The 18,203-nt window shown below is 37.0% G+C and overlaps 1 protein-coding gene across 2 annotated transcripts; it reads right to left on the bottom strand.

Annotated features, from left to right (window-relative positions):
- Positions 1 to 1,520: 1,520 nt before the first annotated feature.
- On the bottom strand, positions 1,521 to 17,360 carry LOC125246452 (zinc finger protein 271-like). 2 transcript variants are annotated; one of them, XM_048157423.1, is made up of 3 exons: positions 16,963 to 17,360; positions 12,875 to 13,024; positions 1,521 to 3,486 (listed from the first exon to the last, which is right to left on the bottom strand). In XM_048157423.1, exons 1-3 carry the CDS (start codon positions 17,018 to 17,020, stop codon positions 1,637 to 1,639), a joined length of 2,058 nt encoding a protein of 685 aa, XP_048013380.1. In that variant the 5' UTR covers positions 17,021 to 17,360; the 3' UTR covers positions 1,521 to 1,636. The 2 variants fall into 2 exon arrangements, with proteins under 2 accessions (XP_048013380.1, XP_048013369.1); XM_048157412.1 differs by lacking the exon at positions 16,963 to 17,360 and adding an exon at positions 16,216 to 16,372.
- Between the last annotated feature and the right edge of the window lie 843 nt (positions 17,361 to 18,203).

The raw sequence follows: 18,203 nt of genomic DNA, 5'->3' as shown, positions 1-18,203 counted from the left end.
ACTATCATGGCAGGCGGCAGGCAAGACAGGGTAATCAGTAGACAGGCAGAGATATCAGTAGACAGGCAGCAAGCAGAAAACAGTGGTAATAGGCAGTCCAAGGTCAAACACAGGAGATCAAACACTAGATATGACGTGTTTTTGTAGGCCAATGTAGCCGTGGCAAACAAGACTTCGCAATGCATGATGGGGCGTGAGAGTCCTTTATAGTCCAGGGGTAATGAGGTTCAGGTGGAGGTGTAATCAGTCCAGGTACGGAGAGTGGGAAATGTAGTCCAAGGGTGGTTAGTATTCGGGCGAGGGTGCCCTCAGGTGGTGATCGGAGGGAGCCACAGAGGCCGAGTTTGTGACATAAAGAAATATCTCTTATTAGTCATCAATGTTAGTTTTTTGGATAATAGAATTGAAATTCAGAGAACGTCTCCTATGCTGATCTTCAGTAATGGTTATTCCTAAATACTAAACTTCATTTTTTAAGGGGATACCATAAGATGTTTAAGAAAATTCCTCGATGGCCATAAGCTAACAATTAGCTAGATTCAAGTATACACCAGATGCCCTTAAAAATTCAATGAATAATTCAATATAGAAACCTTCATTTTTTTCATTTTGAATGAACAGTGTAATGTCATCGGCTAGTTGGGTTATTTTTATCTTTCTATCATCAACTGTGATACCCTTCATAGAAAATTGATTTGATATGAGAGGAAAGAAGCTGACTCACTAATAAAAAGAGACATGGAGAGACAGGAGACCCTTGCCCAATTCCTCATGTAGTATCAAATCTAGAAGTACTGTTTGATAGCTTAATAGAACTGTTGCCATTTTTATTATTTTTATTTTAGAGTTTTAACAACTGCAGAAAAGAAAAACAAATCTAATTTCTTAAGCATGTCATAGAGGAACTGATGCTCTATCAAGTTATTATAACTTGAATATTATAAATAACTTGAATTTTATTTTTAAGAATATTATAAATCCATTGTCACTAATAAATTCTGAATAATCCAAGATGCTGTAACTGGTGAATAGCATGGTTACTACGTTGGTGTATTTTGTGTATGTGTGTGTGTATTTCCTTTACTGTGCTCCCATATTAAAAAAAACCCTGTATGATTCATACGGCAACCATATATCTTCCTTACTCAAATTGGCCAGAATTACCTTCTGTGTTTCATATAAGTTCAATACATGTCATATACAAAATACAAATCATTACAGACACTTTCATACTAAAGAGCACAAATACAACTTGTAGGGAATGTTTTAGTATAAAATAACTGGGATTCATGTACAAATCATTTAAAATTCTTAAACTGGATCATATGCTAGTCAAGATTTGTTTATTTAAATTTTATACAGATTTTAGGGAAATTGTGAACCTATTCTTCAAGCTTTATTTTTCCACCTAATTCCTCATTTTACAGCAGTGATAATATTGTATCTCTATATATATTTATCTTATATGATATCAGTCAATATTACAATATTTCTGCATTTCAATCAATGACTTGCACAAATTTAATCAAATACTTTTATTTAAAAACAGAGACAATCAAACTTTGAGACTTAGTGGGGCTAAAATTTTGCAAGGAGTTAAAATGTTAATTTCTTTTGTTTTTCTCAGAGAGAAAGCCTATTTTCCAGTTTCTTCAGTTTTACACACATGTGGCTTCTCTCTGCTGTGGATCCTCTCATGTCTTTTCAGAGACGATGACACACTGAATCTCATGTCACAGTGTGAACACTTGTAAGGTTTTTCTTCAGTGTGAATTCTCTCATGTGTTTTCAGATTTGATGACACACTGAATCTCATGTCACAGTGTGAACACTTGTAAGGTTTTTCTTCAGTGTGAATTCTCTCATGTGTTCTCAAATTTGATGACACATTGAATCTCATGTCACAGTGTGAACACTTGTAAGGTTTTTCTCCTGTGTGGATCATCTCATGTCTTTTCAGAGATGCTAACACATTGAATCTCTTGTCACAGTGTGAACACTTATAAAGTTTTTCTCCAGTGTGGATCCTCTCGTGTGTTTTCAGAGATGATGACACAGTGAATCTCTTGTCACAGTGTGAACACTTGTAAGGTTTTTCTCCAGTGTGAATCCTCTCATGTGTTTTCAGAGATGAAGAACAACTGAATCTCTTGTCACAGTGTGAACACTTATAAAGTTTTTCTCCAGTGTGGATCATCTCGTGTGTTTTCAGAGATGATGAACAACTGAATCTCTTGTCACAGTGTGAACACTTGTAAGGTTTTTCTCCAGTGTGGATCATCTCATGTCTTTTCAGAGATACTGACACACTGAATCTCTTGTCACAGTGTGAACACTTGTAAGGTTTTTCTCCAGTGTGGATCATCTCATGTATTTTCAGAGATGAAGAACAACTGAATCTCTTGTCACAGTGTGAACACTTATAAAGATTTTCTCCAGTGTGGAACCTCTCGTGTGTTTTCATAGATGATGAACAACTGAATCTCTTATCACAGTGTGAACACTTGTAAGGTTTTTCTCCAGTGTGAATTCTCTGGTGTTTTTTTAAATCACTCCCTGTAATAAAAGTCTTCCCACCCTCAAAGCACTTGAACTCTCTCACATCAGTGTGTATTTTCTGATGTTTTTTTAAACTATGCCGCCGTGAAAAACTCTTTCCACACACAGAACATGAATATGGTTTCTCATTTGTATGAACAATCAGGTGTTTCTTCAGGTTTATTGACCCAATAAATGTTTTGCCACATTGATCACATGTGAATGGTTTCTCTCCGGTGTGGATCCTCATGTGAATCTCAAGATTACGACTGGTTGTGAGGCTCTTTCCACACTGGTCACATGTGAATGGCTTCTCTCCAGTATGAACTCTGAAGTGAACATCAAGTCTGCGTTTGGTTATGAAACTGTTTCCACATTGACTGCATACATACGGCTTCTCTCCATTGTGGATCCTCATGTGAATCTCAAGATCACGATTGCTTGACATTCTCTTTCCACACTGATCGCATGTGAATGGCTTCTCACCAGTATGAACTCTCATGTGAAAATTAAGACTTTGTTTGGTTGTGAAGCTCTTTCCACATTGATCACACGTGAATGGTCTCTCTCCAGTGTGGATCCTCATATGAACATCACGACTCTGTTTGGTTAATAAACTCTTTCCACATTGATCACATGTGAATGGTCTCTCTCCAGTGTGGATCCTCATGTGAACATCAAGATTTTGTTTGGATGTGAATCTCTTTCCACACTGTTCACATGTGAACGGCTTCTCTCTAGTGTGGATCCTCATGTGACGCTCAAGATGTTGTTTGGTTATGAAACTGTTTCCACACTGAGTGCAGGTTGTAGATTTCTTGGCTCTTCTTTTCTTTAAAAACGTATTTTTAGTCTTTGAGCAACTCAAAGGTTTTTCTTCAGGTTTGACATGATGTTTCTCCTCCACTTCACTCAGTTCTTCACTCTCCTCCTCCTCTTTAATCATATCTAAAATGGAAGAACAGAATTAATTTCATTTTCAGTACAACAAAATAATCCAAAGAGAGAAATATACATATATACATAAAAGTGAGCCCTGATGTAATAGCAGAAACTACACAACTGCTATAAAATATTTTCATCACTTTGATGCCTTTTTATAAATGAATGAATGTTAAGTAATGTCCCTGAACTTTCTATGAATGATGGTCACTGATCATCAATTGTTATTTTTAAAACATTATTGACAAATCTCATGTTTCTGTATTGAGAACTTCAAGGTGGAGTAAGTAGATTTTGAAAAATACTGTCGAAGTTATTTGTGTGTGGGGGAAATTTTGAGCTTCAGTATAATTTCCATATGATTTTACTTATATGCTCATGATTAAATGATTTTGTTTTTCTCAGGAGTGCTTAAGTATTCATTCTTAGGGTGGCAAGTCGAAAATCACTGAATTGGTAGACATGTTCCTAATATGGTGAAAACACAGAAAAAAAAAAACTTTCGAAAAACAATTGCAGTAGATCTTATGCAGTAGAGTCGGTTGATATTCTGCCACAACAATTTGGTGTCAGAAGTGGGATTCCATGGATGTGCCTTTTGGACTCGAGAGTGGACGGTGGCTGACTTTGTGGTTGTGGTCAAGGGATTTCTAAGGGGAATTGAGATCACGTGGGCAAATGCAACAGTTATTTCTGGAAGGGAAATTTAAGCTGCGTCACACAGCAAAAGCAAATTTCTGGGGAATCCAGCTGTAGTCGGGACTACAGAAAGTTTGTGGGTTCAGGGAAAGCCTGAAACTGAGGCTGTGTGAACATTCCTGGAAATTGAATCACGTTAGGACACAGTTAAGACGTTTCCAAACGAGAGGTTTCTGGAAAGGAAATCTAGGCTCCATCACATAGCTAAAGCAAATTTCTGGGGAATCCAACTGTAGTCAGGGGACTACATAAAATTTGTGGGTTCAGTGGAAGCCTGAAACTGAGGCTGTGTGACAGTTTAGACATCTTAAGTTGCATAACAGGGTCAGCGCAATGGAGTGGAAGCTCAACCGGTCCAATTTTAGGTGAAAAGTCAGGTCTGTAGAAAACGTCCAACAGATTATTTAGGTGCGCACCGACAAGGTAAATTCACAAGAGTTTGGGAGAGCCAATATGGGGAAATATGGGGTTTTATTAAATGAGAAGATTGTATGGCCAAAAATGCATGCTAGATGTAGGAAAATCAGTATTATGATTTTTCTGAGAGAAGGAACATTAAGGAGACTTAAGGTCATAAGGGAATGAGTTGAAGAGAATTGCGATGTGGGGATGTTGTGTGAAAGCGGTGTGTGTGTGAAATGTAAGCAGACAGAAGGGAAAGAAGGCCAATGCAGGAATAATTGTCATATAGAGAAGGAGGATGGAATGTAACTTACTGATAATATGTTTACATCTGCAGACTAACTATTTGATAGAAGAATGTGGGATAAGTGGCTATAATGGAAAGAAATATAACAGCAAAAATGAATGTTTTGAAAATGAAAATTCTAAAAATGTTTCACTATGGACAAATATTTTAAGTATGTTTTTTTTTTTTTTATGTGATGAGTGCCACCGCTATCATAGTGTAAAATAACTAAAATGATTTAGGACCTTTCTAGATGTTTGTTTTTTGATGGTCAAAATGAAGGGGGTTTAAATGGCAAAAATGAGACTGCCAGTTGTAACAGAGACTCGAGCTGATTGGAAATGTGTAATTTCTAAATTCCCCTATGTGTGAGTAAAAGACAAATATAAACACGATTGTTTATTCAATGCTCTAAAAAGGCAGTGTACCAGTCCTGAATTCCTCAGAGTCTCTCTCATTTAAAGTCAGTGAAGAACAGTGTCTCAATTGAAAATCATGGACACAGAGATGTTAAAAGGAATGATTGCCATGAAGAGGGCAATTAGTTGGCAATTTGTTAAAGTAAAACTTGATGAGTATGAAGAGGTCTTTGAAATTAGTAATACAGACCTTGAATGATAGAAGTGACTATTTTGATGAATTTCTTCTATGACCAGTAACTTTTTTGTCTGATCTTTGTCACAATGTGCAGGGCTGATGGCTCCGGTTACAGATGTAGCAGAACACTACTCTGAATGGACAGTTGTAATAAGTTCACTGTGTAAAATCTCAGTACTGATATATTGCTGCTTTAAAGATGTTTAATGGATTTTAGTGATTAAATACAGCTGTCATTAACCTGTCTCCAAGTTTTAACACTATTAGGCAGTCCAATGGCTCTGGTGGCTCTTGAATGCAACTTCCCTAAGCTCCAGAAAACACCTGATTTTGTTGAAGAAAACTGTCAAAGATTTCATGATGGGAAAGAGCATGTACCAGTGTGCACAAGGTGATTTCTCAATGATGGGTAAGATCCTCTTTGGCCAGATAGAGGACAACCTAAGGCAGGGGGTTGCCGCCGCCACTGGGTATCTACCCTGATGGGGCGGTGTTTATGTGAGATGGGTATGAGAGTGGAGCGGATGTCTGTGAGGCCAACAGCATCATTAAGGGGGGATGACCTGTGACAACGTACAGCAGTCTGACCCAAAAATGTTCCTCTATACCACTCACCAGAAACCGCATTCCTAAGATGGCTTGTTTTTCATTGTGACAAGCAACTATGCCAGGGGACAAGACCCTGAGGAGAAGAAGATTATTGATAAAGAGCTGATGGGAATGAGATTTCAAAAGCCGACTGAGACCATGGGGTGATTGTCCGTAATTTCTGGGGAGACCATAGCAAAATTTATTAACATGATGTTGGTTGCCCTATTGGCAAGAACTGTATAGAAGTTTAGGATTCAGCACTATGATGAATGTCTGAATTCATGAGGCTGTGTTGATTTTGAGCTAATGTGTCTCTATCATAGTTTCACTCCTGCAGGTCATTAGACATGGCAGAGGATAATTCCAAGGCATGATGGGTGGTTAAAGATGAAGACCACGTTTGCAGATTCAAGAGAAAGTTAAGTGAATTCAGTGTTTAACTTAAAGATACTTTAAAAATGTTCAAAGTATAAGTTATAGTCTTTTGAGGCTGGTGAAAAGATTATTTGTGCCGTAAGAGAGAGTGACTGCTGGGGTAGAGCCAAGGATACTCTGTCTGTTATCAGCTAAAGCTTAAACAAAAAGCAATGAGACAGGGACCAAAACACCCCAGATGACTTTCATAAAAATGAATTAAAATGAACATATATGCTTTGAGACTGGATAAGAGATCATGCAAAAACTACATGAAAAAATGGGGAAGGTTAAATAAGTTTTTAGACTTAACAACTAGGGCTGGGCAATATGGCTGAAAACTGTATCACGATATCAGTGTTTCATATCGGTCGATATCGATAATTATTGATATTTTTTATGACCCATTTAAAATAAGGACCAAAAGAAAAATATATTACATTTAAACATTTTTATTTTAAACTTAAAGGATTAGTTCACTTTTAAATGAACTTTTGCTTATAATTTACTCACCCCCATGTCATCCAAGATGTTCATGTCTTTCTTTCTTCAGTCGAAAAGAAATTAAGGTTTTTGATAAAAACATTCCAGGATTTTTCTCCATACAATGGGCTTGAATGGGCACCAGACGGTTCAAGGTCCTAATGACAGTTTCAGTGCAGCTTCAAAAGGCTTTAAACGATACCAGACGAGGAATAAGGGTCTTATCTAGCGAAACGATCAGTTATTTAAAAAAAAAAAAAAAAAAAATTACGTTTTATAAGCACAAATGTTCTCCTTGCTCTGTTCTTGGATGCGCGTTCGTGACGTCACGTAATACGCAATTACGTTGAAAAGGTCACGCTTGACATAGGCGGAAGTACAGATTCGGTGTTTACAACTTAAACGTGCAAATACTAAGTCAAACGCCGTTTACAAAAAAAGGTAAAACAACAATGTCGGACAAGGAGAAGATGAGTTTTTCGCCTGCCCTACCTTTTGAACCGGAATACACAGAGGAAGAAATTAGGCAGATGGAAGAGACTGCTGCGGCGACACACACCTCTCCAGCATCGGGCAGACGAAGATCTAACGAGACGTGGTGGTGCACGTGGCAAATGCCAACCATTGCCAACAGAGGAAGAATCTAGATGCTGCCACGACTGGACCATTTCAATCCCGCCATTAGAATCAGTCGGTGAGTCCCTGTTTCCATCTCGCTGCATTACCGGACAAAATTTCCACCGTTACTGAGCAACAGCGTTTTAAGGGGGTCGCACACTGGACGCGAAGCTCAGCGCAGAGCCACGTCTTTAAAATTCGAACGCATTGTTTCCTATGAGTGTACACACACCGGCGGCGACATTCGGTGCCTGTCTGCGGCGCCCAGGAAGTTGTTCAAAATCCTGCTGCGCCACAGAGCGCCATATACATTGTTTACATTAAATGTATATTATATTTCTCTCAAATTGTCGTTAATGTACATACTGACTTCACCCTGTGCTGCAAGATACATCAGTTTTACATTCTTAGTTTAACAGCTTGAATAAAGTCTAAAAATGTAAAATAAACATAGCCTTTTCTTACCTTTTGCTTTGTTGTGCCATTTTTCCATGTACACTAACCTCAGTGCAAAATATTAAAGCATATGTAACGTTTCCCTGTTGACGTAAAACACTCCCATTGTGCAGCTCTTCTATCAGGAGTCGAGTCAAAATTGAGCTTGCGCGTATATAATGTGCGCGTCCGGTGTGCGACCCCCTTTAGAGGTGTTTTTGTTCTGATGGAGATGGGTATGACTGTCTGGTGGTACTGACAACACAGGATGGAAGAACCATTAGTTGTTTTACCTTTTTTTTGTAAACGGCATGTGTCTCAATCAGCTCCCTAGTTCAGTAGTCAGGGCACTGATCAGGGAATCAGCCACATTCACTTTCATACTGATTCACGACCTAGGGAACTAGGGAGCTGATCAAGACACAGGGTTAGTATTTGCACGTTCAAGTTGTAAACACCGAATCTGTACTTCCGCCTATGTCAAGCGTGACCTAATCAACGTAATTGTGTATTACGTGACGTCACGAACGCTCATCCGAGAACAGAGCAAGGAGAACATTTGTGCTTATAAAACTTAAACTTTTTTTTTAATTTTTTTAAAATGACTGATCGTTTCGCTAGATAATACCCTTATTCCTCGTCTGGTATTGTTTAAAGCCTTTTGTAGCTGCACTGAAACTGTCATTAGGACCTTGAACCGTCTGGTGCCCATTCAAGCCCACTGTATGGAGAAAAATGTTTTCATCAAAAACCTTAATTTCTTTTCAACTGAAGAAAGAAGGACATGGACATCTTGGATGACATGGGGGTGAGTAAATTATAAGCAAAAGTTTATTTAAAAGTGAACTAATCCTGTAACCTTCCTCTGATCATAATACCCTCAGTTAAGACAGAAATGTCAACAACCATTGGAAAACTCAAATAATTTAAATGTAAACATAAGTCTAAAGTAGGGTGACCACCCGTCCCGCATTTTGGGCACTCACAGGGAGATTCCCTTGCACAAAACTGGACGCGCGCGCTCTCTCGCTCAGATATCACAACTGCGCGCTCAAACTTTTGTCCTCTTGCATGTGCAGCCATGAATCTAGAATGGTCTTCTCTCCAGGATTTAATGTTGCCATAAGCGCAACATTATAGTGTGGGCACCCACCGGCAGAAACATTATTCGGCGCATATGCCAACAAATATAAATCAATATTTACATAGCGTAATAGTTGTAAATGTATGTGTCTTATGTGTCCCGCAAAATCACATCTACTGTCCTGCAACAGATCAATAGTCAGGTGGTCACCCTAGTCTAAAGTCACAATGAACATGTTTCCTCTTTTATTTACAATTTGCTCTCTCACTGCTGCACTCATTTTCTGCTTATCAGTCGCCAGTTACTGAAGAAGAATCCAGCACGAGACAACGATATGGCGAAACCAAAATTGATAGGCTACTGTTACATGATTGGCTGTTAGTGTGTCACTCCCTACATTGCTAGGTTACCAGAGAACGAGTGCCTTTGTTAATGCAAACAAACTTGCTTCGCAACCTCTGTTTTCTTCCGACGAAGAATAAAAAAATATCGAACGTTTTATCGAACACATTTTTTATTGATATCGATCACGTGTCTATCGCAATACATATCGTTATCGTTTTATCGCCCAGCCCTATTAACAACAAAAGCAAACATTGAAAATGAGCAGTTCATAGTCACGTGTGTCTAGTATGAGTGTGAATGCAACTATACCTTATGTTTCCTATGTGTTAATTTGTAGAAATATTCTGTCTTCAGTGTGTGCATATGTAATTAACCTCTGGAATGAGTGTTTTATCATTACAGATGGGTTAAGTGAAATGAAAAATTTTGACAAGCTGATAATTTGTATTGAATCTGATGAAAAGACGATACAGAACATGGGACAAGCTTTATGTGGATTAGGATATCCAGCTCTGTCTACTAGTGGTAATTTTGACAACTAACCTTTAAACAGTACCTGATATTATCATTGCCATAATTTGTGTTATTCCAGCCACGATGTGCAGAGAAATAGAAACCGTTTCTAAAATTTGCGTGCCGCGGCTGGTTAGGACAATACTCAGTTGACCTAGAATTAAAAATTGAATTTACCTTGGCATAGCTGAATAACAAGAGTTCAGTACATGGAAATGACATACACTGAGTTTCAAACACCATTGTTTCCTCCTTCTTATATAAATCTCATTTGCTTAAAAGACCTCCGGAAAACTTGCGGATCTCAACATAACACCGACTGTTACGTAACAGTCGGGATCATTAATATGTACAGTGTTTCCCACAGGATTTTGTGAGACTGTGGTGGGTGGACATCGGTTCACAGAGAATTTTGCACATTTTTAAATTTAAATGCATAAATCTGGTGCATTCTGAGAGCAAAATTAAGTGACTAGATCAATGAAGAAATTTGTTCTCTTGTAAACAATTTTGTGCTCTAAAAGTAATTTATTTATTGGTGATGGTAGGTCACATTAGTCATTACTATTTGTATTCTTATGAAATGAAAAAACAATTATTATAAATAATAATTATATGTATTTATATTAATATATATTAATAAAAGACGCTTATTTTAAATGTATTGTGCAGCTTTTTAATGGGGCAACAAGATATGATAGATACGACAGAACATAATAGGCTATTAATAATCTTTCAGTGTGCAAAAGCATGATAATATGAAACGCTTCAAAACAGCAGCAAAAAAAAACGCTAATGCGCATCCCGGGTGCAGAATGATGTGCTTGAAGCAATATCGAGTCAGAGCGCGCAGTTACGCAGCGCATTGAAAAGTTCACGCCACGGTACAAAAATAATCCCTGTGTATATCTGACTGCATCTAACAGTTTATTAATCATATGTTTCTTCTCACTTTTTTAAATTACAGTTATAGTGCGTGTGACGCCAATTCATAGTCCTTGTGTTGTGCGATCTAACAGACACCCTGTAGCCAATATGATGACATCGTTCAGAAACAGCAATAAACTCCAGCAAGATAAAGTCATTTTATCCAAATCCACAGCCCTTTATCTACATATCAAGTATTATAATAGGAATATATCATATTGGAGAGTTTTACCGTGCTGACTGTCGTTACCGAACGCGCCGCGCTGTTTGAGTGCTGAATGATTAACAGCTGCAGCGGAGGGAAGACAAGTTTCTGACTGTGAACTTAACGATGTACATATCCTTCTGTCCCTCACATGAAGCTATGGAGTGGCTTCAGATGACTTTGAATATAGTGCATAATAATTTAATTGGTGCTAGTCTACTTATTTTGCTCTATGACTCCCACTTTTGCCATACAAAAGAGCGCAATTATCAGACTGCAATTTAAATATCGCGACAAACCTGATTTCCGTTTCATTTTGAGACTGTGGCGGGACAAATTAGAATGTGGCGGGCTGCCACAGTCTAGTCAATGTATGGGAAACACTGATGTATGACCCCAATTTTTGCATATATGCCAGCCCATGTTCCAGGCAGACAAGGCAGTATTAACGTCTGGATCTGCACAGCTGAATCATCAGACTAGGTAAGCAAGCAAGAACAACAGCGAAAAATGGCAGATGGAGCAATAATAACTGACATGATCTATGATATCATGATATTTTTAGTGATATTTGTAAATTGTCTTTCTAAATGTTTCGTTAGCATGTTGCTAATGTACTGTTAAATGTGGTTAAAATTACCATCGTTTCTTACTGTATTCACGGAGACAAGAGCCATCGCTATTTTCATTATTAAACACTTGCATTCTGTATAATTCATAAAAACAACTTCATTCTTTATAAATCTCTCCAACAGTGTAGCATTAGCCGTTAGCCACAGAGCATAGCCTCAAACTCATTCAGAATGTAAATGTAAACATCCAAATAAATACTTTACTCACATAATTCGAAGCATGCATACATCATGCATGACGGACATCTTGTAAAGATCCATTTGAGGGTTATATTAGCTGTGTGAACTTTGTAAATGCGCTGTAATATAGTCGAGAGCTTGTGTGGCAGGAAGCGCGAGCATTTAAAGGGGCCGCACACAGCCTGAATCAGTGCATAGTTAATGATGCCCCAAAATAGGCAGTTAAAAAAAGTATTTAAAAAACTCTATGGGGTATTTTGAGCTGAAACCTCACAGACACATTCAGGAGACACCTTAGACTTATATTACATCTTGTGAAAAAGCATTCTAGGGCACCTTTAACAAGCTCCTATATTTTGCAGTATATAAGTTTAGATTGATAATAATGGGTAAAAAGTAGAGATGCACTGATTGCAATTTACTTGGCTAATTCCGATTTCTGTTTTTTTGTTAGTGTGATCTGCCAATACCGATTTTTGCAGATTCCGATTTTCTTTTTAAGAACTATAATTGACAACATATGCAAATCTACTTTACTTTTCTTCAATGCAAATTATATTCTCATAAAAAAAATACGCAAGTAAAAGAGCTGTTTGGTGTGAGCGCGCAACCTGCGGGAATAACTAAAATTATGCGCAATACAAGCACTATTATAGTGACTAGCGAATGAGAGAGAGGAGGCGCCCAGGTGTGCGTCACTTTACCGTGACAGAGAAGAGAGCAAGAACGTGCAGCTGACGTTACTGCCTGTGCCGCTGGTAACAAAATGGATCGGCTCGGAATCTGTAAGAAGTGAGACTGATCAGCCGATTATGAGGGAAATCAGCCGATTCCGATCCCTGGCCAATCAATCGGTGCATCTCTAGTAAAAAGGCTAATAAATTGTGTTTCTATTATTCTATTTACCACAATGTCAAAGCAACACAGCTTAACCAAAAATAAAAAGCTCTTTCCACACTGATCACATGTGAACAGCTTCTCACCAGTATGAATTCTCATGTGAAGCTCAAGATGTTGTTTGGTTGTGAAGCTGTTTCCACTCTGATTGCAGGCTGGTTTTTCTCCAGGTTTGACATGATGTTTCTCCTCCACTTCACTCAGTTCTTCACTCTCCTCCTCCTCTTTAATCATATCTAAAATGGAAGAAAAAATAATTACTAAAATAATTATAAGAGAGAAATATACATAAAAGTGAGCCCTGATGTAATAGCAGAAACTAGACAACCGCTACAAAATATTATCATTACTTTGATGCCTTTTTATAAATTAATCAATGTTAAGAAATGTCCCTAACACTTTCTATGAATGAGGATCAAAGATATTCAATTGTTATTTTTAAAACATTATTGACAAATTTCATGTTTCTGTAGTGAGAACTTCAAGGTGGAGTAAGTAGATTTTGAAAATCACTGTTTAGAAGTTAGTCCACCGACACCAACAACAATCGCGTAACCAATCAGAATTGGGGGGCGTGGCTATAATCTTGAGCAGAGAGAACGAGTAACACCATGTCCTAACCAGACGTGATGTGATAAGATTCCAGCAACAAGCAACCTGTGAGACAGTGTTAGCAACCTAATTAGACAGTGATGTTTTCATTACAGCTAAAAAGCTGTGAACACAGAATGATGTTCAAACTCACATTAGACACTTTTAAGATTACATAAAGCCATAAGTCTTAAGTATATTAAGAAATTACGGTCAATATAAGATTTTAAGAGTCAAAATGTGAAGCTTGAGTCTTAGATCTTCTTAATGATGTATAGTTTGTCAAATGCACATTAACAGGCTATATAATAGGGCTGGGCGATATATCGCATGCGATTGTCACGCGCATTTCGTCAGTAAAGCCGGTTCCCTGATTACCGCTAAATGGCCATCACCTGCTTTCAAATGGTGCAGCATTTAATAGACAGAACCGTAGATCACTGAAAAGCCACGCAATATCGCGTTCATATCGCATATGAATCGCCTTCGATAATGAACGCGATATTGCGTGGCTTTTCAGTGATCTACGGTTCTGTCTATTAAATGCCGCACCATTTGAAAGCAGGTGATGGCGATTTAGCGGCAATCAGGGAACCGGCTTTACTGACGAAATGCGCGTGACAATTGCATGCGATATCGCCCAGCCCTACTATATAATATAACAAATATAGTAGCCTATATGAAATGCCATAGAGGTAGGAATGTTCAGACACTTTGCATCACAGAAATACATTATATTTTAAAGTATATTAAAACAGAAAACCATTATTTGGTTAGAGACTTGAGACTTCTTTTAAAAACATTATAATGGCAATGCGTTTAACATAGGCCTATACAAAATTTTCTTTACATGATGTGCAATAATACATGCATGCATGATATCACAAAAATCATGTTTTTTTGTTTTGTTTTTTTTGTCAAGGGTGGACATTAATCCTATTATCAGCATGATCACAGAGGGTTTTTTCTCAGCCTACCTGACTGAAAGGCCTCATTATGCAGCTCATTATACAGCTCATTATGCGGCTCATTATGCAGATCTTTTGTCTTCTCATGTGTGAATCACATCATTATTCATCAAGATTCACACCTTCATGCATACTGTGTTTCTTGACAAAAAGTGTCTTACAAAATCTAAATCAAAATATTTTTTACATGAACGAGTAGGCAGGATAAATTTATCTTTTTGAAGCAAAAACTCTAGTCTACAACCTCCAATAGCTAGAAGTCTTGTGAACATGTTTTTTCAATAACCACGCATAAACATTATTCCTTCAAAAACACAAACATGTACATACATGTTCCTCACATATTATGGTAGCCTAGTTCCTGCTGAATACAGTGTAATGACACTTCTCCAGGTCCCCAAAAATCCTCAGACCCCAAAGCCTAATAAGGTAGTGTAACATTTTTCTGACAAACAAATCACTCCCAAATCAGGAATTAGCAGCACAGTAATTACTGACACAGTTAAGGGTAGCCTATTTAAATAAAACAAGAATGACAAATAAATGAACAAACTGTAATAAATAAAGAACACGCTGTCCACGCTCATGTTTGAGGTTTAACAAGCTTTATATTTCGCAGTAGATTCATTTAGATTGATAATAACATGTAAAGGCAAATACATTTTGTTTCTATCATTCAATTTTCCACAATGTCAAAGCAACACAGCTAAAATACAAACCTAAAATACAAGCTCATGCTCGTGCGCTCTAGACAGAATACTTCAGTTGCAGGGAACACATTAGTAGACTAAGAAGAATCAAATATATTTAAGTTTAACAAGGTTGGGTTCCTTCAACTATGTATTGCCAAGATACTGGTGATGCATATCACAATGCAGGGGTTAAAATAAGATATTGTGATATAGTTTGTGTCCTACATTTTTCACTTAACCCTGTAACTTCTGACATGATTTTCCTCCTTTTAAAAACAGAGTATTTATTAAAAATTGTGGCACCCAAAGTAACAGCATCTGGGCCTAAAATATAATAATGCTTTAAACTATATAATGTCTAAAATCCTGGTAATGCTGCAAAATGTGAACCATATATAAAATAAATGTAAGTTAATCTGTTAACCTGCATATAGTCAGAATTATTGTCATAATTATTAGAAATGTAAAGCTCAAAAGTATGTGTATTTTAGTTTGTGGGGTGAGTTTAAATAATTATATCAAAGAAAGTGTAAATATCTTGCAAATTAAAAAAGGTATAAGAGATTTATTTTGATAAGTACAGTGTGATAATTTAGCTGTTGTTTAGCTAACAATAAATACACTGCAGCCATGTTCTATTTCAAATCAAATCTAAAACTCTAAACTATAAAATGCTAACTGATATTCATTCAGTGTCTCTATTGTTTTGTGGTGCAAACTGCCCCATTCAGTTTCAGTCTCTCCTGCACACATTCACAGCTCTCCGGTTTGGTTATGGCTCTAATTATAATTCTTTTGTCATTATTGTAATTACTAATGACTCTGTGTTTTTGTTTCTTCTCACTTCATCTCCTTTCAAGCATTCAAATGAGCTTTACTATTCAAACAGCTGCATAAGGGCTAGCTAGCATGTTAGCACTCCATCAAAACACGACAATTTATGAGATTAAAACCATGTTTTTGCTCCAAACTCATTGTAACGCAGGTCGAGTGTTTTAAACAATCGTCTGTGATCTGACGTGGCTTCAAAAAAAAAAAATAGATGATATAAAAATACATTAGCCTCTTTGTTTGTTTGGCTTTATAGTATGCCTATTCTGCACAGTGATACAGGCTATGTCGATTAGCATTGTGTTATATACACTATTATACTAAAAATACTCTAATATACTCTACCTGGCATGGCTTGAAGAACACAGATAATCTCTCTCTGCATGTTATTATCGGTGGATATCATGAGCACTTCTGTCATATATAAAAGTCTCACTCTTGCACTTTCTGCTCGAGGGTGCCCTCTAGCTTCCAGTGCACGAGAGTGTTTAGTGCTCCAAAACACAAACATCGCCACATTTAAGGGTAAAAATTGAATATTACTCCTTTCGAAATTTGACGAAACAAATAAGAATATATTGATATTTCTCCAAATTAACTAAAAGCCACGAGGGACATTATTTAGTCGATCACTTTCATGAAGACCGTCAGTTTTTTCTTAGTGCAGCTGAGGTTCATAATATACATATTAAAATATCGACTCACTTGGTGTTTCATTTTCATAACTTTCAAGACATTACTGTCACTATATGATTTTCAGACTAAAACAGGAATCAAATACTGAAGCTTGAGTTATTTTTAAAGATGTATGTATCTTTTAAATTAAAACTAACTAAACGAACTAATGTGAACAAAGAACAAATTAGTGCGCCAACATTCTCCAGCAGGTTAAAATAATATTTTGTTTGACCTGATGTTGACAATTAATATGAAAGTTCCTCAAACCTCCCTTTACTGACCATTTGTTGAAAACAAACATTTGTACTCATTTCAGTTTGACTGTTTCTGTTATCTAAATGTGCAGAAGTTCTTGAATCTTTTCTAACATGAATGTTGTTCAGCATCATGAATGAATGAATAATAAACACCAACCTCTTTGTTCTTCAGTATCTTCAGTGTGTTTCATTCTGCAGGGTTCTGGATCACTCATGTTCTCACTGTCCTCTTTAATAAACTCAGTCTTTGCAGATTTCAGCTCCTCCTGATGCTCTGATGCTCATCTGATGGGAATATTCCAGCATTTATTGGAGAATTGTAGTGGGAGGAGCTTTACTGATGATGTGACTGTGATGGGAGGAGCTGATTTGTTAAAATCAAAAATAAATCAGTTAGGGTTTGTTTTAATAATTGGCACTTCTAAGCATTTGCATGTCTGTCTATTCATGGTAAAGTAACCGATGCTATTTCATACATAATTTTTATTGCTAATCCTAACGTTATACTGCTTCTTCATTTAAATAAAGACATATATCAAGAACTAAAGAAAATAATACAAGTAATGTAATGTCACTTCTTGCAAATAAGAAAAACAGTTGAAAGTACGAAATGTTGACACCAGTGAAATGAGCTTTATTGTCAATTTACAGGGGCATATTCTTCGTACCTCGCTTAATAAATCTGAGATGATTTGACAGATGCCAGATCTTCTAATCGTGATAACTGAACTCTGGCTAATTTGGTTCTTCAAACGAATTTGCAGATTGGATTAAAATATCTGGATTAAGTTGTCTAAGATGACTGCGTGTTCTCGTGTTCCATGAAAAGGGCAGATGCATCGATACACGAAACCACGATCAGCAATGCAGTGATTGGCTGGAGTCAAGACGACAACGTAATGACATCATAGAATGAGAAAAGACACCTGACGAAAAACTTGACGAATTTCTAGACATTTATAAGGAAACAGCCAAGCGAATAAATGACAGAAGAACAACATAAATGTTATTATAGATAAATGAAATGTGCACTATTTTTTTTTTTTTACATGATTACCCAATTATTTAGGCTATATTCAAAATTTCCAGTATTTGTACAGGCAATTTTTTATTTCAATGTTGTAAATAGCAACTAATTTACCTTTGAAGCATATTTGACAGCATTAATTAAAGTTTCTTAAGGGTCAAGATCAAGATATCTGCGTCTCCTGCGCTTCATCAAGTCACTCCCATAATAGGCTATCTGTCGTGGTTCAAATGCACAAATGCATGTACGGCATAGACATCTGTACATCATGTGTGTAAGACTCCTATAAAAATTATTAAGTAATTATTCCCTCACGAATGAATCTCTCAAAGAGTAAAACTGTTGGTCTATATTATGGTTTGAGCTTACGG

Source organism: Megalobrama amblycephala, linkage group LG1 (assembly GCF_018812025.1).
Source record: "Megalobrama amblycephala isolate DHTTF-2021 linkage group LG1, ASM1881202v1, whole genome shotgun sequence".
NCBI classification, from domain to species: domain Eukaryota; kingdom Metazoa; phylum Chordata; class Actinopteri; order Cypriniformes; family Xenocyprididae; genus Megalobrama; species Megalobrama amblycephala.
The sequence above is the reverse complement of the archived record's forward strand: the minus strand, read 5'-3'. Positions and strand labels throughout refer to the sequence as shown.

Bases quoted from the DNA above. Each gene is read 5' to 3' on its own strand.
- LOC125246452 (XM_048157412.1), bottom strand. From the start codon at position 16,291: ATGACAGAAGTGCTCATGATATCCACCGATAATAACATGCAGAGAGAG. The intron at 13,025-16,215 runs GTAGAGTATATT...CTTCCATTTTAG, and splicing joins TGTTCTTCAAGCCATGCCAG to ATATGATTAAAGAGGAGGAG. The intron at 3,487-12,874 runs GTGAGAAGCTGT...CTTCCATTTTAG, and splicing joins TCACATGAGAATTCATACTG to ATATGATTAAAGAGGAGGAG.